At 37.9% G+C, this 25468-nt stretch overlaps 1 protein-coding gene across 1 annotated transcript in view; it reads left to right on the top strand.

The window, feature by feature from the left end:
• ZNF407 (zinc finger protein 407) overlaps positions 1 to 25468 on the top strand; it is a 407110-nt gene that overhangs the window by 196812 nt on the left and 184830 nt on the right. Inside the window, exon 5 of the mRNA XM_007449668.1 lies at positions 23580 to 23746. Within this exon, the coding sequence (XP_007449730.1) occupies positions 23580 to 23746 (167 nt within the window). The remainder of the gene's footprint in view (positions 1 to 23579; positions 23747 to 25468) is intronic.

Below are 25468 nucleotides of genomic sequence, written 5' to 3'. Positions count from 1 at the left end.
CGAACCCGTGTCCCCTGCATTGGCAGGCGGACTCTCAACCACTGCGCCACCAGGGAAGCCCTATTAAAATTTTTTATTCAGATTTTGTTTTCCTCAATTCATTTAGTTCTTTTTATGATAATATATATACACATGCACACTATGTATGTCATTATTTTTGGTACTATACTATATGTGGTATCAAGAATCAAGAATAATGATACCATCACCCATGTAACTCCCATGTAGCGTGAGACACACTACATGTGTGTGTAGACACACTACATTTCCTTTCTCCGGAGGTGACTGCTATCCTGATTTCTGTTAATCATATTGAACATAGAATATCTAAACCCTGTGTTAATAATTTATAGAAATATTCCTTCTTAGATTTTCAAAATTCTCAATCAATATTATTTTCCACTCTGTAGATGACATAATTATCTGTCTTAAAAAAACGATTGTATATCATCTTAGAAACTTACGCTGTTTATGTATTTAAATATGCTTGTGAAGTATCCTATTATCTATAGGTTTTTCCTAAGGGTTTTTGTTGTTCTATTCTGTAGAATAGGCTACATTTATATGGTAACTTTTATTCCAATAGAACATTATTAATTTGAAAATACATAACTTTATCATGCCCAAAATATCTATCTTTGTACATGCTTATCGATCAGAAAGGAAATTCAAAACCTGACTCCTAATAATAAAATAAGGTGTGTTTAAAATTGTTAAACAGTCATTTGAAAATATAGGTAGCATAGTTTAAACATTAATAATCAGAAAAGCTGTGGTGTTTTGAATATATCATATTTGATTTTTAGGACAATTTTGTCTCTTTGTTTTTATACTCCAAAAAGCCATAATGGTGAAATTACTATTACTTTTAACATTTTATGAATTTAGACATAGTTTACAAGAATAACAATATGAATAAGATGTGCTGATATTTAATACATATAAATTATTATGTTTTTGCAATTTTAATATTTGGGAATTTTATACAATCCTACCATAAGTTTCTTACAAGTTGTGATGGATTTTGTTAGAATATCAAATATTTTCTAGCATAATAGCCTTCCATATAATGAATGCAACTTAGTGTAAATTAACAGTATTTATCTGAAGCTTATCTTCTTTCTTGTTGAGGGTAGCTATGAGCCGGGAGGGTGGGAGGGAGTGCACAGTAACAGGAGATAATTTGGGGATGGAAGTTATACTTTCCATCTTTGCTTTCTCCCGTTCAGTTCACCTGGATACACACCTCACACTGAACTGCCGTATTATCACTTTGTCACGGGCTGTGACAAGACCCTCAACAATAAGAGTCTTCCCTTTTGTTTATAACACTTGAATGTCTTGGCGATTAGAACTTTTTCCTTTCTTCTCTGAATAAAATTGTTTTGTGCTGACTTTTTTTATTCCAGTGAGGAGAAAGAAATAAAAGCAACCCTATTTCCTATTACAAATTATCATAAATACTGGAGATGCAGATTCTTCTTAGATCATTAGCATATCATGCTGCGACCCACACCAGAATGCACCATTAACAAAGCCGCCTTCGTGTAATTAATGTAAATAATATGGAGCTACAGCTTGAGTTACCCAGTCAGCCTTGGCGAAAAGCATTTGTCATAATGCATCATCTGAGGAGCCCGGCCTCAATTCAAATTAAACTTCATGGGTTGGCCCCTTTATATTTTCCTCTCACACTGTAAATTTCTGTGAAACATTTATGACTATAAATTTCTTTGAAACACCTATATAAGGGAAGAAAGCAATCCAGTAAGCTGAAATTAAAATTTTATTATTCACTGTGCTTTTGCTGGTGAGGACAGTTAGTATCTTCATCAGGCCAGCAATGGAGATGCAGGCGATGCAGCTGAGGGCCTCCTCCCCGTCCTCAGAAGTGTTTTCTGTCCTTTGCAGCTGCCAGCAAATCTAAAGTATGGTTTCTGCCTGCCATTTGCTACTATTGCCCTCTGACTCCAAAACACAGAGGAGCATTGTAAATTTTTCATGAAGAGCCTTCAGTCTGTAAAACAGCAAACAGGAATAATGTTTTAAATGCAATCATTGTCAAGTTTGAACAATGTAATTTATCAAGAGAGCAGTTTGTACTATATAATAAGTTTCATATATTAATACAATTTTTCATCTGATGTCAGGCTTCTGATTTATGAATAGCCCATGATCTAAGGTGATCATTGAATTATAATTCAAGTAATAAGAAGCTAGGAACAAGACACTGGAACTGCTCCCCTGCATTAGCTTGCATGCCACCAAGCCAATTTACTAAACATCCGTGGGCTAAATGATACAGTTTTTCCAATTCAAAGAAGGCACGGGCTTCCCTGGTGGTGCAGTGGTTCGGGGTCCGCCTGCCGATGCAGGGGACGCGGGTTCGTGTCCCGGTCCGGGAGGATCCCACGTGCCGCGGAGCGGCTGGGCCCGTGAGCCATGGCCGCTGGGCCTGCGCGTCCGGAGCCTGTGCGCCGCAACGGGAGAGGCCACAACAGTGAGAGGCCCATGTACCGCAAAAAAAAAAAAAAAGAAGGCACTTGTTAATTAGATAAAGGCTAAAGCTCTCATTATTTTTAAATGATTTAAGAACAAGTAGAGATCTTACAGCTTATACTGCAGCTCTAATAGTTCTCTGCTTACTGCCTTGTAGTAAGAGTATTAAAGACAGATGGGCCAGGCCGATTTAAACCAATTACAGCATTTCTTGTACACCAGTAGCAATGACTGTTCACAGGTGCATCAGATGCTAATATTCGAAATGTTTCAGTTGGTTGAAACACCACTGATTAATGTGATTTATGAATAAGTTGTTTCCTTCTGCTAATTTTTGGGGAGTAATCACACTCCAGACTGTATTCAGTAGTTCTTAAGGCTTATTTCATATTCCTCAGTAATACTTATAAGTATTTTGTAGATATTTAACTTTCTTATGTACCAAAATAAAGAAAAGAATTAACTTTTTTCAGTTCTGTTTATTGAGCACCTGTTAGGTGCTGGGCACTGGGCTAGGCCCTGGTGGAATCAATGCTCATCAAGTGAGTTTCCTTTTAAATATCTTGATTGCTGTGATGGCAAATGACTAACAAATTCTAGGAAAAGTGTCAGACATTGTCAGTCATTAGTTAAAAATATAAATAATGCATATGAAATTCACACCTGAATACTTGTAAGGCTGTGAATTTGCTTTACCATTAATGTCAAACTTTGGAATTATATAAAAATTGAGTTGATAAAGTAGCTTATGTTTGTGAAAATTAATAAGCTGCTGAGTTCTCGAGTCCTTTATCTATATGTTGATGGCAGATACGTTGTATGATGTCTGCTCGCGCAGCCGTTCATCTCCTTGGAATCGTGCTGCTCGTTGGCTGTTTGTTCTTCCCCGCTTCCTCCCTGCATCCCTCCGTCCTTCTCTTCCTTCCTTCATTCCAGAAATGATGACGCGTGTCTACTTTGTATCACCCACTTGTCCATAAGTGTTTTCCTTGACTTTAAATAATTCATTGCTCTTGCTTACTCACAATATAAATTTCCCAGGATACCTTAAATATCATTAGCTTTGTTTTTTCCCTTTTTAGTCTCCTCATTTATTGTTTCCCATTGTTATTGTTAATACAGTGTGAGCTTCAAATTCAGCCAATTTTATTTATAGGAACATTGTCTTGTGTAGCAAAGAGGTAGCCACACCACCTACCCTGGAAAAGTAGTCGTTGCTTGTTTTTGCAGTATAGTTTGAATTTGGCAGCCTCTTCATAAATGTTAAGTCAATATAGTCTTTGAGAGACAGGCGCTACATGTATATGCTGTTTCTTACCTTCAGGTCTGTCTGGGGACGGGCAGTGACCAGCTGCTCTGAAAGCTTACAAATTGCATTGTGCTGTTTCTTTTTACCCTTGTTTAACCACCTTCCATTTTTCTTTCTTTATCCCAATTTTGAAAATAGTCATTTCAAAGTTATTGGGCATGTGATTGGAAAATCACATGTGCAAGAGATTTCAAATTGTTCTATATTTTCTTCTTCGTTGTCCTAATTAAAAAAAAAAAAATCCTTATCTGAGCAACAACAAGTTATATTATTAATGGACCCTGAGTAGGACAAGTTATTTGTTACAGTAACTTTTGATCTGTTTAATAAGTACTCAAGCTGTGTAGTGGAGTTTTTATTGTACTCTGCAGTGTACAGTTATGAAGTGTGGTACATAATAAACTTAAAGCAATAATGTTGATATTTCTGAGGAATCCATCAGAGCTGACCTGAAGCAACGTATTTCATCTGGTTTGTCTGGGTATGAATGTTTGAAAGTTATGGCTGAAATTATGAGAGTGACAATATTGTGTTTATGACTTCTGATTATTTACCATGGTAAGGTACCTCACCCTTTGTGATTCCCAAAACTGTTTCTATGACAGTTCATTAGTGTTGGTGTCAAGGAACAAGTGAAAAAGACGAAATACATTTAGTATTAGGCAATAAGACATTTTAAGCTAAATGTTCGTATTTAATGTGTAGGAGTATAAAAAGCTAACGTGGAATCATTCTGATAGGGAAGAGAACACGTCATTTTTGTAGTTTCAGGTAGGTTTCTATATGTGTGTATTGTTCAGGTCCACGCTTCACAAAATCGTTAATGTGACTTGAGATGGCTTGTTTTAGGAGAGGCAGAAAGAAGATTAAGGAGGATGAAGCTCTTTTCACTAGGGAAGTGTAGGATAGGTTTTACAGATCATTGTCCTGAAAATGAGAACTGTTTAATATTGGAAAAGATTGCCATTTGAATCTAAAAAATACATTTATCTGTGAAAAGATAAATTACTACCTTGAAATATAATTTGTGTTTGCTTGTCTCTCTTCCTTGTCAGATTTTACGTACCTTGAGGATGCAGGCCTGTGTCCTATTCATCTTTGTGTTTCCAGAACACAGGATAGGATCTGGCCCATAGTGGATGTTCGAGAGACATTTAATAGTGGAGATACTTGAATTTTTCTCAGTGTAGCAGCTCCCAAATAGTGTGAGACCAAGGAAGAAAATTAAGAAACACATGATTTCCTAACAATGGAATTAAGATACTCATTAGTGCCTTTCAAATGACTGCTGCCTAATTTTTCCTTATTGAAAGGAAATTGATCTGTCTTGATCAGCCAGACCATTTTGAATGAAAACCTCACGCCTTTATTTTTTGAGAAGTATGTAATTGTTGAGTAATCAGTGTTTAACTTGGGATAATTTGTAAGTGAGCTTCCAGTAGACTGCAGGGCCTTGATGATACTACTAAATACTGTTATTTATTGCTGCTGTATTATTGCCTAGCAGACCAAAGTACAGAATCTCACCTTTTAAGAAAGTTCATAGCATCTATACAGACACCGTTTGCTCATGTGTGTTTCTTGACTACCATTTTTGTTGCTGCCAAAGTAAGTTTTAAGCCATATTTTCACTCATCAACATTCACTAGTGTGTTGATTTGATAAGTTTTCTTTTGGATATTGTGGTGGGGATAGGAGGAAAGGTGTTAACTAGTGGTAGATTACTTTTTAAACATTTCATTGAGCTCAGTGTTATGGTTTTATATGACCATGATAAAAGTCATTGGCGTTTCGTTTCATTGCTGGAATGATACAAAAACATTCATTAAAAAAACACAGCAACTGTAAAAATAGAAAATGCATAATTTTTATGTGATTGCGCTTCATATTTAATTTTATAAATAAACGGTTAGCTTTAAAGAAACCATTATATACTTCTGAATTATTTCAAAGGTAATGCTGTGGGTACACACACACACCCCCCTAAGTGTGTTGACATGATTCACCCTTCAGTGTACGCCTCGGGAGCAGTCACCAGAAGCAGTTATCCCATTGTCTTTTCCTCTCCATGGTGCCCATCACATTTTATATGGCCCAGAATCAGGCAGTGAGAAATCCTGATTGGACCTCCAGGAAGTGCTCTGATGTTCATCAGCCTTGTGTGCAAGACAGAAAAGCTGATAGTCCGAAATTGCACTATAAACTAAGACAGACTGTCAGTTTTTAGGAATGGCGGGGAATGGCCTATTTATGTAATCAGATACTAACCCTGGGAAGAAGCTGTCAGGCACATTCTTGTTGTGTAAGCAGCAGGCAAACTGTGCTTTATCTGACAGACAGTGTGTAAATCTGTCCATGCAAAAACCCAAATGTTTAGTTTGCTCCTAGTCACTGTAATAATCTGCTTATTTTCGTCTGCTAGAGCAGTGACATCACTTAGCAGAATGTGCTGCAGACATAAGGCCCAGATAAGACTGCGTTAGTGTCAGTCATTCATTCCTTGATTGGCAAGAAGATAAATAGGAATTTACTAGAGGTTTGCTTTCAGCTAAGGGAATAGACAACGTGTTCTGGACAGGAATAACTGTATTCATTAGCTTGGTTATTTTGCATCTTGAGAAAATGGATAGAATACATCATGTCTAATTATAGTTTCTAGGAATAAGTAGTGTACCATATCAATAACTATTGAATAGTAGTGTCCAAAGGGAATCTTCTCTGATTTGTTAAGATGCTTTTACTTGCTATATATATTTATTTCATTGACTTTTATGTATTGTTTTCAGCACCCTTTAGTTTTTCATTCTAAAAGTAACTTTTTATTATTTCATTATTTGCTGAGCGTGAATAGTAATGACTTTATGAACGTGGGTATTTAAGAATCTGTAAATTAAATCCTATTCTTGAGGAGAAATTGAAGTTGTTCTAATCTGAATTTATGACTTTAAACTCAGAGTTAAAAATGAATTCAGTGTTTTCATATATTTGTTCAGTGAGAATATTGTACCCTCCCGTGATTGAAAGGTCTATATTATAGCAAGTGTTAATTGTGAATAGTGTCTTCTTTGATATTCGCTCACTGGATAAGCAATGTAACTTTAGGAATTTTCCTTAAAATTTCTGTAAGATTATTCAGCTCCTTTTAATTTTCATTCAAATCTTCAGTTTGGTTTTACCAAATAAATGATTTCTTTGCTAATTGTAAATGATTGGGAACAGCATTGATTGTTTTAAACAAAGAGGAAACCTCAGTCCTGGACCACAGTCTTTTATGATCAGAAACTTTATGGGACGCATCTCTGAAGCGAGCAGCAGTCAGGTTGAACTGAGCGTAGCAGAGGCAGCCTGTGGGTCCCCAGGTAGATGCTCTCTTGCCCTGGTTACAGGTGGCCACACATGTCTGAGAGTGACCAAAGGCTTTTTTTCTAAGAATTTTAAGAACAGCAGTAGGAGAGAAATAAAAAGTATACAAAAGCATACATATCTGACACCCTGATACCAGTCCTGAGGCGTAAGTGCATAATTTACTTCTGCTCTGTGTGCTGTGAAGTTGTAGTCATCTTTGTTTTGATGGCCTGAGTACCAAAGTACATGTGTATATATTACTTTATTAGCCCATGATAGTAAATTCACATAATTAATCAAATTCTGATTGGTTTTATTATCATCAAATTGCACACATTTTTAAATCAACTTATTTAGAAACATAAATCCTAAGGTTTGATAATTGAGTTCTTTAATTCTACCTCTTTACCTCTTTTCCTCTGTTGCCAACTCTGTCCACCATATTAATCCCTGGTCAGATCTGCGTGAGCTCAGGTAAAATTTAAAGTTCATTCAGAGGTCTTATTTACTTGATAGCAATTAAAATGTGCTAGTATTTTCACTTTTGTTGTTCCCCAAAGGAAATTTTCCTAATTATCTTTCACCCGGGCTTTAATTCTAAGTACTTTTCTTCTATCTCTCTTGCTTCTATGTGACTCTGTGTATATTTCTTAGTGCTCTATTGCATATTATTTTTGAAGAATAGTAGATACCAGTAATCAATATAAACTTGGTTATTATGAAAAATGTTAGCGATATTTGGAAATGTACAGCACAATCTCTGGATGTTCCATGAGGTGATTTGTAGAAATGAGGACAGGTGTCTCTTCCGTCTTTGGACCCCTTTTCTTTAGTTCTTAGCTCTTAGGCACGTTTTTGTGAATATCATCATGTACATTCCTGTGGAATGCTTCATCTGTATCTTCTGGTTATATATAGGAGTCTCTCTTTTTTTTTTTTTTCTTAAGTGGTTTGTTAAATTGTCCGGCATCTTGACAGCAAGAAGAGAGTGTCCTAGAGAGCAAACCTCAGAGTTCAGTTAAAAGCAGTTAGGACTTCCCTGGTGGTCCAGTGGGTAAGACTCCATGCTCCCAAAGAAGGCAGCAGGGGTTCCATCCCTGGTCAGGGAACTAAGATCCCGCATGCCTCACATTGCAGCCAAAAAATTTTAAAAAAATTAAAAATAATAAAGCAGGTGTGGGATCTTCCCGGACCGGGGCACGAACCCGTGTCCCCTGCATCGGCAGGCGGACTCTCAACCACTGCACCACCAGGGATGTCCCAGGAGTCTCTTTTTATTCATCTTTTATTGTTATGTTTTCAATCCTAGTCTGTCAGTTTTAGTCACTAACATTCCATTCAGTAACTGTTTGAGCACCTGCTCTCTGTAAGGCATTAGAGCGGCTTATTTGAGGGTGTGTTCTCTGTTCTTTTGCTGTTGTTACTATCTTACCTTCCCATACCTGTACTTCTGGTTTTGGATTATTATAAAGCTATAATTTATTATTATAAACCATAATTTGTTAGATTGTCACTTTCTGTTGTTTTGTTTTACCTGTCTTTGACAAATTAAAGAATCGAAAGTTCAAGCTTCTGTCTCCTGGAAGTCAGCCTTTTTATTCCAATGGAGAATTAACTAGCACTTGGACTGCACATAGACCCCACAAATAGGAAAGGCAGGGCCTTTCAGGAGATAGAGTCTCTCGTCAACAATGATGGTTGGTTGATCCCAGACAGATATATTCGATTGACTGTTGGCCTCAGAACCCTTCTTTCCTATACTGGAGAGAACAGCCTTTGGTAGCATCGCTTCATGAATTTGGCTCTTTGGGAACACATCCTTAGGACCAGACTAAGTGGAAATTTAATTGAAATTAGACCTGTAGGGTTTTATTGTTGGGACATATTTTGGAAGTATTTTGTTTGAACTCCATTGCATGTGACATGTGTAGAAATTCAGGCTAAAAGAACAACCAGAGCACTGATGTCTCAGCTAAGTTGGTGTCAAGGCAGCTGTTTCACTTCTGTGGCATGGCCTCCTTCAAGCAGCTTTGTTTGCAGTTTTAAACATGTCATTGGGAAAGTCATTTATCAGAATACCTCTTGCCGTATTTTGAGCCTTCAATAAATTTTAGTTATATATGATTATTAAATGTTATAAATGTTTCTTAATACATCACTTTCCTGCCCTTACTACTGTGAAAGATATCAAGAAGTTGAAAATCTAATGTCCCTGAATTGTTTTGGGTCTTTTAGGGAATGTACGTAAATGAGAGTAGTAAACAGTTCAAAAGTCAATATGCGTGAGGTGGTGTGGAGTCAACTTGTGAGTGGCGCAAAAGGCACAATAAGATCAGGACTCTTGTGTAACAGAGAATTAAACGAAATGTAGAATAAGGGTAGGTCTTTAGTGAGAGCTGGTCTGACTGTCTCCAAAACGTGATAATATCTTTCTATTACTGAATGCCTAGAACCATCTCTTCCAGAACTGTGACTATGTGGTTACTCATGGCAAACAGAAGATTCTTCAGTTACAGTGAACAGTATCTATGATTAGCTGTCAGCTGTATGGTATTCACAGTGTAGGCTTATAAAATCATTGAACACTGATGTCTGAACTATCTGAATACAAATATAGTGAGGTTTTTGACTTCAAAAATTGAGAAGAAAAAAGTGTCTTTCTTTTTAGAGATCTGATTTTACACTGCCTCAATAACTATCTCAACTCTTGTTTCTCTCTGTGGTACTCTGTTTCAGCTGTGTATCAATAACACTGTATATTAGTATGGCATAGAAAAGCCAGTGGTGGATAAAATTAGTGATTCTTTTAAATTTTACTTAAAAATTTATTTTGGCTAAACCTGTTTGTTTTGAATTATGCTTTTAAAACTGTTTGCTTACATATATATTTTTAAAAAATGGAATGTGTGTTGGTAAATATTTTTAATACAGTAGTATATAAAGTGCTAAGTGAAAGTTCCCTTCTCCCAAATTGATGCCCTTCCTCTTCCTCCAGGCTTCCTCAGCCAAATCTTAGTTCCCACCCAAGGTTACTACTGTTCACAGTGAATCTGTCCCTACTGTTTCTATTTGTCTATTCATACATATGTATATGTGTGGTGTGTGTGTGTGTTTTTCATACGTTGCATATTAAAATAAACTTAATTCTGTACATTTTGTCCCTTTACAATATTTAATTAATTCATCATTTGAGCAGTTATTTACTGGGTGCCTACTATGTGCTAAGCCCTGTGTTGGACCCTGGGGATATAGCAGAAAATAAAGCAGACAAACGTTCTGCTCTCATGAGCTTACATACCAGTGTGGGGAGAAATTCAACAATCAAAACTGAAAGTCCAATATATGCCAGTATTAAAATAGTGATGATATAGTAAGGGAAAAGAGGGAAGAGCCAGCAGTGCTGGGTGGGGTATTTCAGCTCTCCATCGGTGGCGAGGGGAGCCTCTGTCAGAGAGAAGGTGACAAGTGATCTAGACCTGATTGCGGCTAGGAGATGGGCCCCGTGAGTCTTTCAGGCAGAGGGAAAAGTGCTCAAGGGTCCTGAAGACGATTGTGTGGGGCGTGGCCCAGGGCTGCCAAGAGGCCGCTGTGCCTGGGGTGTGCACAGGGTGGGAAGGAGGACGTGATGGCAGCTCAGGCCATGTCAGGCTCTGGAGGACTCTGCAAGGACTTTGGTTTTTTTCTTCTGTGTGAGACTGGAGGGTATTTAACAGAGGCCTGGCGCAGTGTGGCTTATGCTGTAGCAAAATCGCTGTTTGCAGTATGCAGAGAATAGACTGAACGGCAGGAAGGGAGGGGGTGGTGATGGCAGAGGCTGGGAGCTCTGTTGGACATTCTCGTGATGATCCTGACACGAGAGCGTGGTGAGCTGGACCCCAGTGGTAGCAACAGGGGTAGATAGAAGCGTCCAGACTCTGAATATATCTGAAAAGTCCAGCCCAGAGGATTTACCAGTGGATTGGATGAGATAAAGAGTAACGGATCACACCAAGGTTTGGGCATGAACAGTGAAGGGAAAAGGGAAAAATGAAGTCACGTCATTAACTAAACGGGCAAAACCACTGTCAAGAGCAGGTTCTGTTGGGGGAGATTGGGAGCCAGGTTTAGACGCGGGACATTTGAGAAGCCTGTCGGCTATCCCAGTGGAGACGTTGTGTGGGTAGCTAAATACCGACTAGACCTCAGGTATAAACATGGATGTCATCAGAGTACAGGTCACCAAAGGAGTGCGGGTGGGTCATCCAGGCTTCAGAAGGCAAGGAGGAACCAGGAGAGGGGGGCTGTTGAAGATCACGAGACTCTCATGGTCTCAGGTCAAGGGAGCGTTCGCGATCAGCTGCTGGCCTGGGTAGGTCAGGTCTTGCTCTTGGGCTGCATCTGACGTTGATTGAAGCCACCTGTGTGCCAGGCTTGGCAGGACGCAGGCTGTGGCTGAGTTGCAGGAGAACGGGGTGTCTGCAGTCCCTGCCTGCTGGGCACATGTGGTTCCTCTCGCTGCGCCCTTTCCCGGCGCCTCTGCTCAAATACTGTCCCCTGGACTCTGCTGGCCCCGCCTGACGCCCTGGGAGATCTGACCCTCACGGCACCTTCACGGTGGCTCCCACTTGGCCAGAAGCCTCCTTGTTACTGCCTTACGTGAAATAATTCTTGGACTTTAATTCATTTCCATGTATTTCAGTCTGAAGAATCTTTAATAAAAAATATAGTAGTGATACAAAGAGTTGAGCAGTTTTGTTTTCTTTGTGTCATAAAGTCTAAACTAGCAACCTTTTTGACTTTCATTTTTATTCCTTCCCAGCCCATATTTGAGAAGTCTTTTTTTGTTGTTAACGTCATTTTGATAGCTTCAGTTAATTCTGTATTTTAGCTTCCCTAACACTATAGTTGCTCCAAATATAAATATATTTTATCACTTACATCCTTCCAGTTGCTTTTGCTTATGCACTTAATTACATTAGAAAGAAACTTAGTTTAATATTTTGAATGCTGGAAGGTACATAATAAGTGATAATGTTATTCCACATAGTCTTTTGTTTGAGGTGTTGAAGATTTGAAAAATTAGTATAAATGATCTATATTCAGTGTTTATAGATGCCTATCTGAATTTATCTTTTCAAACTAATTTAGAATATATGAGTAGATGAAATCCACAAGTGTATTTTGCAGAAAAGAATTCCATAGCTGTACACATCCAACTTTTTAAGTAAATAATACTCTTCTGTATTGAAAGGAAGCTAAATTAATTGCTTTGCCCTGCATTCAGGAGGTTGTTTCCACCCAAATGTACCTCATACATGTATGCACTTTCTATAGTTATACTCCTGTTTCATTGCAGGCTACTCCACACCCATTGTATGGTGGACATGTGTGAGAAATGGTGGAGAGACTACTAGTACTTAACTACTACTTACTCTCAGTTGAATCACAATAACTTTAAAACTCTTTAAAAACTTGTTTTTTATGTTAATCCAATTTTAGCACTTTCCCTTGAACTTATGATTTAGAAAAGAACAGATCAAATCCCTTACAACATGATCTTTCTACATATATGAATGTCAGAATATTGTGATGTAAATAAAGCAAGTGATGATCCGTATCAGGCTCTACAGTATTTACGCTGAATTCATCTTCTGAACTCACATCATGTCTTGGTGATGCTCCAGTGCACAAATGCTCCAAGACATTTACTCTAGAAGTGTACTGTAACTGCTGCTCTTCGGACTAAGGTCTCAGAAAGGGTCAATTTCGTACTGAACTCTGAAATTACTGGGCAATACATCTCAACCCTTCTAGCTAATCTTACCTTGAGCTCAAATGGTTCCCTAGATCATCCTGACATGCTAGAAGGCCGAGATGATGACAAAGGCCAGGACAATGAAATACGTAAGTTTGGAAAGGCTGCCTTCCCTGCTTCAGCAAATCACACAGTCACCATCAGGGTGGACAGCCCTTTCTAAATCTGGCATGTCTATTCAAATGTCTAGAAATTCTGTTTCCAAAGTAGATACATAAGGACCTACAGGATAGAGTGTAAACATCCCATATTTGCTAGTATGTAAGATGCACGGGTCTGTGGAACATGTTCCAGTATTATTGTACAAGAATATTTTTTTGGAAAAAAATATAATTTTTTATACATATATCGAAGGTGAATTTAAACTGTTTGGTAGAGAGAAATACTATCTTGTACATTTCCATTTAACCTACTGTGTGCTTGAGTCCTGTATGAAGTCTCATTTTGGATAAATAGCGATGGTCCACTGTCCCTTAACTAATGTTAATATTTAGAGAATTACGTACACTAGTGTCAGTTGCTGGTTCTAACAGTGCTGTAGTATTAACAGATTTAACTCTCCTACGTTAGGGGTGTAACCCAAGCACTGCTTATGATCAGCCTGTTGTCTTCGGCTTATTAATTTTGTTAAGAAAACTACTACTCTTTTTAAAATACTCTGATAGTTCTTCATTGGAGAGTTGGAGCTGACAAGGATTGCCTTAAGGAATCCAAGTAGGAAACTATGACTTTCTTATTATTGCTGTTTTAAACAGTTATGAAATAATAGATAATTCTCATGACTTACTATTTATAGAGCACCAGTGATCTACACTGTAATATAAAATGATGTCTTGTGCTCAGTAATTTTAGAAATATTGACGTGAATACACACCAGGAATAAAAATTACATGGTCCTACTGAGGCTCAGAGAGGCTGCCCAAGGCCAGACACTTATTAACTTCTCTTTCCCCAGCAGCATGAATATGTGACCCCAAATATTATTTCTGAGTCAGTGGCATGCCAGGAACTGAGCAGTTTTATTCATATGAAAGTGTCAGCTTTATTAGCAAAAGGGGATTGGAATCATCCATTCTATACAGATGCCTGATGTTCTTTACAATGTATATTTGTCCTAGTAAAGTTTCATATAGTAATGTGAATGACACATTTTTTGGCATAATAATATAACACCATGGTGTGAAGACCTTATGACTTTTATAAAATCCTTACAAATTGTAGTTTCTTGATGAGTGGGACTGTGACATTGTTTGAATTGGGACAGACGTTTTTGTTTGTACACAGTTTCCATTAATATATCAGTTGTGTTTAATGTTAACATATTAAAAATTAAAAGGAAATAACTTTAGGGGATTTTGTAGTTGATTTTTAAATCCGTGCTTCTTTCTATAAGCCTGTTTTTGTTCTTATTGGTAAAATCTATCCTATTCATATTTACCAACCAATTCATTCTAATACAGTTAATACTGGGACTGGCAAGGGTAGCATCAGAAAACTTAGTAAAACCTTTTTCCATTGACATGCAACTGGTACAGTACAGTCTGTGGGGTTCTCAGCTCTGAAATAACATTTTTATAGCATCTGTAGGTACATAGCTTGACACATAGCAGTCTTTGTTAGTGCTGATATACTGTTTGTAAGATTACGTGTTATTTGTCCCAGTGTATAAATGAGTTTGTCATGAATCTCAGATGTGCACATTGTTATGGCAGGTTTTTTCCCAGACATGTACATATTTGTGGCTTGTATACAAGTGTACTGTATCTTTTTGATCATGGGCACTTGTGAAGGATAAAGCCACATGTAGCTCCTTAGAAAATTATAGTCAAATAATTGTGAAAAACAAACAATGGACGGGAGATCGGTGAGGGGGAAAAGAAAAACAAAAAATAGATCCGTGGTTCCTTTTGTCATATCAAAGTCAGGTTTCTCTGTCTTTTTATCAGGGCCATTTCAGTCTGACTCAGCTTAAAGGATGCAACTTTATTTCCCCCTTCTGTGCAGCCTGCTCCCCACTCCCTCCCCTACCATGATCAGCTCAGGGCTCACACACACAGCACCTTCCCCACCTCTGCCTGTCCCTCCTCCAGGCTTGTCACTGCCTGCCGCCTTTGTTACTAGAGTCTGCTCTGTCCTTTCAGACTCACCTGAAGCTCCACCTCATCCATGAAGCCTTTCCAGCTGCTTCACTCTATATTCACTGATGCTTTTTCTAAACATCTTTTCAAAAAGCTTTTTTAAAAAGTCCAACAGAATGTGGTGAGCTTTTGTTCTAATTATTTCACTGACATTAGTGTCTGCCATTGAGGCACAGGCTCCTTTTGGGGAGGCGTATGTATCTTTCCTTCACTTACAGGTCTGTACATGCATGAATCATTGCTAGACACACAGTAGATTCCAATATATACTTTTTAAAAAGTTGATCAGTTGATATAGAAGTAGCTGAGCTATTATAATTTGAAGATTGTTAGGCTTGTGTTATAAATGTCCCAAGACTGAACATCCGTCAAGACATTTGGGATGAATGTGTAAATGGGGATTGAAATGCATTTTGTCATTTTAGCTCAAATTATTTGTATCAGTAAGAGCAATGATTTCAAAGAAATTCTCTTTATATGGTCTTTAAACAGTAACATTAGTCCTTTATTTGTAACTGCTGTTTTAACCTTCCTTGCGTAAATCCAGTGTTTTCTTACCTAACCTGAAGCGATAAAATTTCATTTAGTCCAGACTAGAGGATTGTGGCAATTTAATATATGTCTTGTTCTCCAGGACTTGACTTCTATGGTTAGTTAAAATTATTTCAACTTTGCAAGCCCTCCAGCTCTGTGACACACTTGAAAGGGGGTAGTTTGAAAGGACGGGGCAGCCTGCACTGAATGGGTCTCATATGCAGTATAATTCCTTCCACCTGTTCTTCTCATGTTGGCGTTTGAAAGCCCTGCAGGAAACATGAACTATTTCAGGATTGAACCAACTTCTCAAACCCTGAGAAGGGGCTTAGTGGACCTTTGTTTGCCAGCAGTGCTTGATTCAGATTCTTTTACCCTGTACAGATCAGGGTGCTTTTGGGGGGTGCAGGTGAGGAGATGCGACCTCACCTAAGCCAGGGATTGGCCGACTACCGTCTGCAGGCCTGATCAGGCCCACTGCCTGTTTTCGTAAATAAAGTTTTATTGGAACACACCCACACTTGTTTATGTACTGTCCACGGCTACTTCTGTGCTACCAAGGCGGAGTTGAGAAGTTGCACTCAAGACCTGAGGGCCCACCGAGTAGAAAATATTTACTGTCTTTTACACAGAGCCTTTCCTAACCCCTGTCGTGCTGAGGAGTTTTGGATACAGCACATGCAGTGGAACGGGCACCGTTCCAGTCAAATTTAATAGGATGGTTTGGGGTAGGCCAGAGTTTATGGTCTCTTTGACAAAGAAAAATTTCATGGGAATGGGATTTTGAAGGATGAATTCAATCTTGAGGGCATGGCCCTTGTAATCCTTGAATGTTTTTCTTTGGAATGAGTCATTCTCTTGGTTCTTAGTAGACTAAGGCAACCAGGGATTAATATTCTGCCAATGCTCCTCCCAGAAGTAACTTTGACACAAAGCTTTGCAACCTTTGGAAAGAACTGAAAGGGCCAGAACACATACGTCACAGCTTCTAGAATCTGAATGATACCTTAAGAGGTTTTAGCAAGAATGAGGCTAAATTTCTTTTCCAACTAGTTAACAAGGATCTACCTTGTTAATTGGGCTAATTATCACCTGTTCAGGGCAAAAAATGCGCTCAAGACTCTTGGCTTAAGTAGCAGGCTACCTTGCGTGCTGTATAAAAGCCCTCACAGGAGGTTTCCAACTTTCATCTGTAAGCCACACTTGATTCTGAAGAGTTGAATTCAGTAAGTGAAACCTTTCTAATCTTAGGTCTTTGTGGCTTCTTGATATAAATCATGCTCATGTTTTATATATAATCAGGAACAGGTCACTCTCAAGAGTCCAGCCTAATTTAAATAATCTGGATACTAGTGTTATATATTTTTGGTTTCAGGATATAACTTCATTCATTGAGTCAGGTTTTTTTTGGATCTAGTACGCACGCATGCATGTGCGTGCGCGCGCGCACACACACACACACACACACACGCACGCACACACAAGTATTTGGAAGGAGGTGGCCAGAGGAACCCCGAGTGAAGTATTCCTTGTTATTACTCACCTGTCAGCGTACCTTTTCAATTTTCAATTTAGAGAAAACAGAGATTCTTACTTTCCATTCAGTTTAAAGTTGCATATTTTATTTAAACATATATATATATATATATATATATATATATATATATAGTACTTGAAACCTCATAAAACTAAGATGAACAGGATTACTATGGAGTAATATTGGGGTAATTAATGTGGATTTAGTGCCTGTTTTACATGAATACGTATTTAAGTCTGAAAACAGTATTGTATGTTTTTCCTCGGACGTTTCCTAGGCCAGAAACAGTATAGGCATCTCACAGTTCCGATGCGTATAGGTGTTGGATTTGTTACCATGGCAGAATTTCTTGAACTTCATTTTGCTCTGTTATCTTTTGGATACTTTTTCAGCGTAAGACTCGTGTGAATTAATTGAGATTGAAGTTGCTCTTTAGTGGTTGTCTTTATATGCCTTTTATGTGCTACTTTGTTCAAGAAAGTGATTGTTTTTCAGTTTTATTTGCAGCTCAGCAGAAATTTGTAAGGTAGCCCTACTGGGCAAAGACCCCATCATATTCTATTTTCGTCTCATCTCTTAGTGTATTATTATGTAATTATTCAATCATAATAATTTTAAAAGGAGGCTGTTATCCCAAAGAAACAGCCTGCATATTGGTAGTATCCGAGTAACTTAGAAATTGTTGAAACAGATTCATTAGTATATTGGACTGTTTTGCTAGGAATCATACAAGCCTTGTATTGTTTTCAGTTCTGTGTTTATTCATAAAGACCAGCAATACCTGTCAGTTAAGGTTTTACAACATCAGTTTACTGTTAAAGTAATCATTTTGAATCAGTCAGCACCTTCGTTTCAGAGTTTTGAAAGATAATAACTGCATGATTCTTTAATGTTTTAATAAAGTTTAGCTCATTCATTTGGAGCAGATCTTGCTCATTGCTGTTTTTTTTTTTGCAGATATGAATTTGTATGATTTATTAACTTGACGTGACATGTAGAAAAGAAATTTTGGATTACTTAATTAAAATATTCACTTCAAATTGTGGAATTTTTCAAAAACAATGAAAGCACTTTTTAAGATGTTAACATATGACCTTGTTTACTTTGTTTTCCTTTTAAAAACAACAAAAATGTACAACTGTAGTTAGCTCTCTAGCCCCATATGCATGCCTTACCCCTCTTCTCAGAAACAAGCAGTATTCACAAATTATGATGTCATGCATGTTTTGGCATGTGGGCCTCATATGTTTAGATTTAATATTTCTATGCTTAACTTGCTTTGTTTCAATGCAGTTACATTTTTGACATTGTTTAACCCATGCTGATAAATGTAGCTCATTGATTCATTTTAACTTCATTATGATATTCCATTTTATGATTAAACTCATTATTTTTCTACTCCCCAGCTGATGGATATTTAAGATTGTTTACCTCTTAATGGGGACACTTTTTTTTTTTTAAACATGTCTGTACTTGAGCCTGAGTTTCTCAATCATGTTAACCCAGACTGGGCTTTGCGGGAGAAAGGCAAAGTATATCTACAGCTCTAAAATGCATCACTAAAGCAACTGTATTCCAAATTATTCTGAATTGGAGAGATTAGAAAAGAACATAAAAATATACTAGTGGCAATTCTTACTGTATTTCAAAAATCATAAAGTAATAAAGCATCAAAGTATCAAAATACTTCTATCTTCATATGTAAGTGGGATATGTGCAGATTTTTTATTAATTTGCTAATAAATTGAATAACCCACGTAATAGGGTTTAAAATTTTTAAATAACATTTAAAAGTATAATTTGAAGAAGATGAGTATAGACTCTCTTGTTAGGATACCTACCTCGTGTAGTAATATGGAAAGATAAAGTTAGGGGCGCAACTCAAAATAGAAGTGTTATATATTTTGACAAAACTTATCTTCCCTTTAGGCATTCATACACAGACAATTGCCCTAACACAGTCTAAGGCAGAAGTATCTATTAAGATAGTACCATTGATCGTATAAAAATAATTCAGCTCCCTACTAATTCTTTAGTTTAATTTTGTATGTACATAATGCCTTGCGAAACCTCCATGAAATTGTTAAGTTTTTGTTATATGTATAACAGTGAGGATATTTAGTATCGTCTCTTCAAAATTTTAAATCTAGAGATGTGGGTTTCAGTCACGACTGTTTTACAAGTCATGTCATGAGTGAGTTCAGCAAAGAAGGTCTTCCACTGGTTTTAACACAGAGAACACAGGCTCGGAGCCATTCCGCACGTGTGTGTGTGCGTGTGTGCGCGCGCGCGCGCGTGTGTGTGCGTGTGTGTGTGTGTTGGGTGGTGGTGCTGGGGATAAAACAGCACATGTAACGGTAAATAAACATACTGTAAATATATTGAGAGTACTAGAAAAATGCTTAGAATTTAATCCAGGAGCCCTTATTTAATTTAGGAATACTTAGGAATTTACATTGAAAGATGAACTCTTAACTGACTTTTACATGACAGTAATGGGTTTTATTCCAAAAGTGTCAGCAAAAAACTGGATAATAATCCCTGGAAGCCAGGAAATTTGTAATGACAACACCTTTTCGTAGGAACCACTCGAAGGTGCGACGATGCAGAACATTCTGTGTTTCAGATCATTGCCCGCAAAATGGTCAAACCATTGCTACATTGTCTTCTAATTCCTGCTTTGCTGTTGAGAAGTCTGGTACCATTTTAATTTACTTTGCTTCTGATTTTTTTTTTCTTCTGAAACCTTCTAAGATCACTTTATATCCAGTAGAAACATCTAATGCAGACTGAGGAAAGGGGAGGTGACAAACTGCCCTTTTTCATTACAAGTCCATAGCACTATTTGGCATTTTGAACTTTTTATAAAGTAGCTCGATTACATCAGAGCGGAAATGATGTGGACCTCCACCTGCTCTCCCGCAGACATGGCCTTCTCCTTAGCACCTTTGCTGTCCCTGTGCTATGGCCTGCCATACCATTTATCTTTTTAATTCAGTTCATAAATATTTAAATTTTAAAAATTAATTTAAAATGTTTAGCATACCAGAGGAAGAATATGAAATAAATATGGCAAACATGGATATTATCATCTGGGTACATAAACCTTGGTGGTAGATATGCATCTCTGTCATTTTCTGTATGTTTGAAATATTGACATTTATAAAATAAACACAAATGCTGAGGAAGGAGAAAAGACCAAATGGCATGAGGATCGCGAGCCCTGGGCGGCCTGAATGACCCCTGTTGCTGTCGTGTACGGATCTCACATTCCCACTCTGAGTCTGGTGAAATTACGTAAGGAACGAGACTCTTCACCACCAGTTCCCTTCATCCCATTGGTCCAAAGTTATTTATGGAACAGCTCTGGGTACCAGGCACTTTTATGGGCCGTAGGATATACGGTGAACCAAACACCATCATACTGTTGTGTGCTTATCTTGTTTGTCCTTTTAGGTTGTACTTTTACGTGATTGTCACTCGTTGTACATCCTTCAACTGACTGACTTTGTAACTCCCTGCACAAAAGGAGAGATGACTAGCGAATTTTATGCCAAATAGATCTCTTTTTAATATTATTGTCAATTCAGTTAAACAAGAAATTTCTGATGGAAGACCACCATATGGGGATAGAAGAGCATTTATATCATTTAACCCAGTCTAATGTAGGTCTCGGGGCTTCACTGATACCTGGGAAACTGGATGGCCATCCCCAGTTGAGGGGCAGCAGCCGACAGAGCCACAGTTGACAGCCTGTCGGGGCCTGGAGCCCCCATCTCTCCGCCTCTCCCCGCACTGCCCCTTACCCATCCTCCCTGCTGGCTCTGCATTTCCACCTGTTTTCCAACATCTAAATTAAATGCCATCTCTGGGAAACCTTCTTTAATCCACCCTGTCCCATTAATTGCTTCTTCTTTTAAACTTATGATGGCCTTTTACGTTTTTTCCTGGCGTTGAGGTTATCTTTGTGAAGGATCTTCCTCACGTAGGAGCCTGCGATTTTCTTGAGGAGCCAAATCTGACTCTTTGCCCTCTTTGTTTCCACCGTCTCGAGCAGTGTTTGTGGCATAGTGGGTGTTCAGGTCTTTCTGAAGTACGTGCAGAATACACAGCGATACGTCTTCTCCTTGGGCTCTCGTGGCAGAGCGGAACTGCACGTTTTCACTCAGGCTCTGTCCTAGTGACACATCCAGTGGGCTTCCTGGAGGCCGCCAGGAGAGCGGATCCCTTGGATGGACGTCATCCTTACTCGTTGCATGGTGGCAGATAGTTTACAGTGTTTGAGGCTCAGAATTGTGCAGTTCCAGGAAAACCCCCACTGATGAGTAGCTCTTAGTCTTTATAAGGACACTTTACATTGGTAACATTTCAGGTTCTTTTCAAAGTACCAGTGCACGCACTTATTTTCATAAAGCAAATTGTAAAACACGTGAGGTTTTCTGAAAGTCAAGCGGTGGCCTTAGTTCTTTGTTATCTGGCTTTTGTCATATCATGACAGGCTCTAAGCTCTAGTTTAACATTTTTATTATGTATGAATAATAAAGTACATATATTGAGGTTTCATAGATGTAATTTTTTTAAATGTACATCATGGTAGATTTAAAAATGAGGGATTTATTTTGTCATTCGTAAAGTTGTAATACAGTCTGGAGTAACTGTTAAAAGATGGCATCTACTTAACCTCCTTATTTATTTCTTCTAGGAGGAGGTTAGATCCACAATAAATACAGGAAGAAATAAGTAGATAGGGGAATTTATCTTGGAAATAAGATCCCTGTCATGGTTTTGAAATGTTAAATGCATGAAGACCCGTCAAAGAGATATACGGACATGTTATTTTTTTACAGCGCATTTCGAAGTATTTAGTTATGTTTGTCATTCTCTAGTACCAGTAAGCAATGATCAAATGATACAGTAATTTCAAAGTCGGTCTGTGTTGAGTGGTGTAAATATAGTTTCTGTACACATACATTCTATAAATATATTAATTGGCAATTTTAATATTAATGAAGCACTTAAGACATTTTATATGGCGTTTCTTAAATATTTAGCAGTTTTTAGTTCTGTTGCATTTAAAATACAATGTTATAAAAATATTACTACATATAACAATTGAAGAGAGATTTTTATAAAAGGTAATTTTATAATTCGATTCTTAAGAATTTGTGAAACCTGAATGATTAATTTGTTAAAGTAATCCACATTTACTTCAAAATGAGAAAATTAATTAATTGGAGCTTGGAATTCTTTTTTCTACCCTTATGGGACTAAGAAAATTGGTAAAATTTTAGTTAAAAGCATTTATGTAAAGAATATACTCTTTCTATCTCCTTATTTATATCATAATTTAAAACGCAGCTATTATAATCTTATTTTTAAAATTGTATTAACTTGCTAAAAGTGTAGACCAACTTATGATAGTCAAATCAAGCTGCCATAGTCTGTCTTTTTTGTGGCATTGTGCTTATCAACTTATTAAAATATTTTAATTTTGAATATTGGGTTTTAATTTGCTTTTATTTGACTGTTCATTATCCTGAATTAATTAGCTGGACACTATTAGTCACAGAGATTGCTTTAAACTAAATTGTATTAGAAATAAAAAGTAAATTTTAGTGGTGATTTCCTGAATGCAAGTGAAAAGGGACAGAAACTCGACCAGAGAAAGTATTAAAGTTTTTTTGTTGATGGTTCATATTGCCTGGATTATTAAAGGTATTCAGAGATCTTTAACTGGGAACTGTGGGGCTGAAATATTTTCTGACGTGAGTATTGATTTGTTATTTTCAGTTTTCATCCCATACAGGAAATAATTGAGGTTTCTTTTTCTCAGAGGCATACTTATGAAAAGTTGTATTTATGATCTTATTGTTATTCTTATCAAAGGGAACTTTTTATGTACCTGTGTGGTAACCCAGAAGGACACCTTGTTAAAAAGGAGACACCCCTGGAGTGTGCCCCTCCTCCGAGGGAGCAGTGTGGTGTGTGCCGTTCCGGGCGGGCTGGGCTCTGAGTGCCGCCCCGGCCCCAGCTGCCTCCGCCTGGCGGAGAGCAGGGGTGTCTGAGTAGTTTAGTACGGAGAGCTTTTCATTTAGCCTTTGCTCTGACAGCCCGTGCCCTGGATAAGTGGTGTAGGCCTGTACAGGTGAAATCTATTCTCACATTTGCCTCAGGGGTGACTGGACTGTAACAGAATTTTTCAAACCCGTTGGGCCCAACCGCAAAGCAGAGAATAAATGGCTGAAGTGCCAGGCCTGGACAGAAAAATCAATGCCTGGTTATACAGACATGACAGACCAGGCCCGCAGTTCTCCTCGCGACACCCTGCACTCGCCACACTGCAGGGCTGGAGCGGCACCTGTCTGGGCCCGAGGTGCTCCCGTGAGGGTAATATTTGCATCCTTTTCTCTCCACTCCATGCAGGAAATTTACATGCCGCCTGTGTGATAGAAGTTTCACAGAGAAGTGGGCCCTGAACAACCACATGAAACTCCACACGGGGGAGAAGCCATTCAAGTGTACCTGGCCTACCTGCCATTACTCCTTCCTCACGGCCTCTGCCATGAAGGACCACTACAGGACTCACACAGGTGTGCCCATCCGCCTGGGCCCAGTGGTGGTGGTAGTTGGGGGTGGTCATCTCAGCAGCAGTCCGTAGAAAGGAATCCCTGTTTGAAGAGTTTAAGATTGTGGTAATTATGTGTTAAAAGGTACGGCATCATTTCTTTGTATTTTGATGATGCTCAGTGTAATTTTTAAGTGACATTTTAATATTTGTGTATGTGTGTGTGTGTGTGCGCACACGTGCATGTGTTCACATAAAATAAGTTTCATATTTCAAAGCTGATTTATGTTGTGTGTGGGTACATATATGTGTATGTGTTTAAACATCTTTTTAGGTGTGACCATTATAGAAGATCATTTGAGGAGATTAAATTTTCATAGAGAACTTGTCTTATATTTGTTACTGATATGGACTCCGTGCCATAATGTTTCTGAACATTATTGAATCTTGGTTTTTATGTACCACTTGAAATTTTTAAAATCAATTTAATATTTCTCTTAAGAGAATACTATCAGATCCAAGAGTTTTTGAAATTACTACAAAGAGACTTAACTGAATTTAGCTAGTATAAATTTTTTAGATAATTGAAAAAGTACGAATTCACATACATTTTACATCAAAACATTTAGTGGTCTGTTTGGAATTTAAACCAACTGATAGTAAAAGCAACACACAGAATACATCTGTGCTAGTCATGGTCCTGAGACCTCTCAGTTTGGACCTTCATGAATATATTTCTCCTACCTGCCCTGTGGTTCTATTCAATGTATATGACATGCTTTTCATTATCTAAGGACAGAGGGCCCCTAAACTCCTTACAAGCGTGTAGTTGAGCGCTTGCCGTATCTCACTGTGGCGACGTCACAGGAGCCATTTGCTGTTTTGTGGTCTTCCTCCTCTTTACAGCTCTCAGAAAGTGTTTTGTTTCGAGGAGAAAATAAATTTTAATCAGCATTCCCAAATGTTCTTCTGATTGCCAAGAATCCTGTATTATTGTTAGAAATTATAGGTTAAAAGTTCTTCTGAAGCAGTTTGTGGGAAGCCCAGGCCTCCTTAGCTTCCTTGACAAGGGCGTTGACGATTTAAGGTCTCCAGCCTGCCCTGAAAGATCACTTATATCGAACAGCAGATGAAAAGCCAGTGCAGATGTAATTTATCGTTGGCGTTTCCTTCTAAAGAATAATTGTGGAGACTTGGCTGGATCAATAATATGGATTTTTGTTGTTAGGTCTTGTAGTCTGCACCATAATGAGAGATAGGGGACAGTGGCTGTTTTCTAATAGAAAATAAAGGATTGGTTTCCGTGTCTTTCTACATTTGAAAGCAAAATGGCACACTTGAAACTAATTCAGGTTGTTAAGAAAAGTCTCCTATTATATCTCTGCTATCATATAAATATGGCATGTTAAGTGAACCCCCTTTTTATTGAGTATATTACATTTAGTTTTTTCTTAAAATTTTTTTTCTTGAAAAATACTCAATTGCCCACTATCCAACCCTAACTCCCCCTACCCGCTTGGAAAAAAAAAAAAAAAAAAAAAAAGGGCAAGTGAAAATTGAATTTAGAGTGACAAACAAATCAAGCCACCAAGGTAAATATGACATACAATACATTGCAGACTAACATCCTAGATAAAAATCCTGCACATCAAAAAATCAAGGTCACTAATATATCTAGAACCAAATCACATGGAAAACTGATAATTTTGTCTTTGTGCCTATACATATCTTAAAATAGGAAAGGGAA

Source organism: Lipotes vexillifer, unplaced genomic scaffold (assembly GCF_000442215.2).
Source record: "Lipotes vexillifer unplaced genomic scaffold, Lipotes_vexillifer_v1.1 scaffold196, whole genome shotgun sequence".
Classification (NCBI taxonomy): Eukaryota; Metazoa; Chordata; class Mammalia; order Artiodactyla; family Lipotidae; genus Lipotes; species Lipotes vexillifer.
Note: the sequence above shows the minus strand (reverse complement) of the source record. Positions and strands in the feature narration are given on the sequence as shown.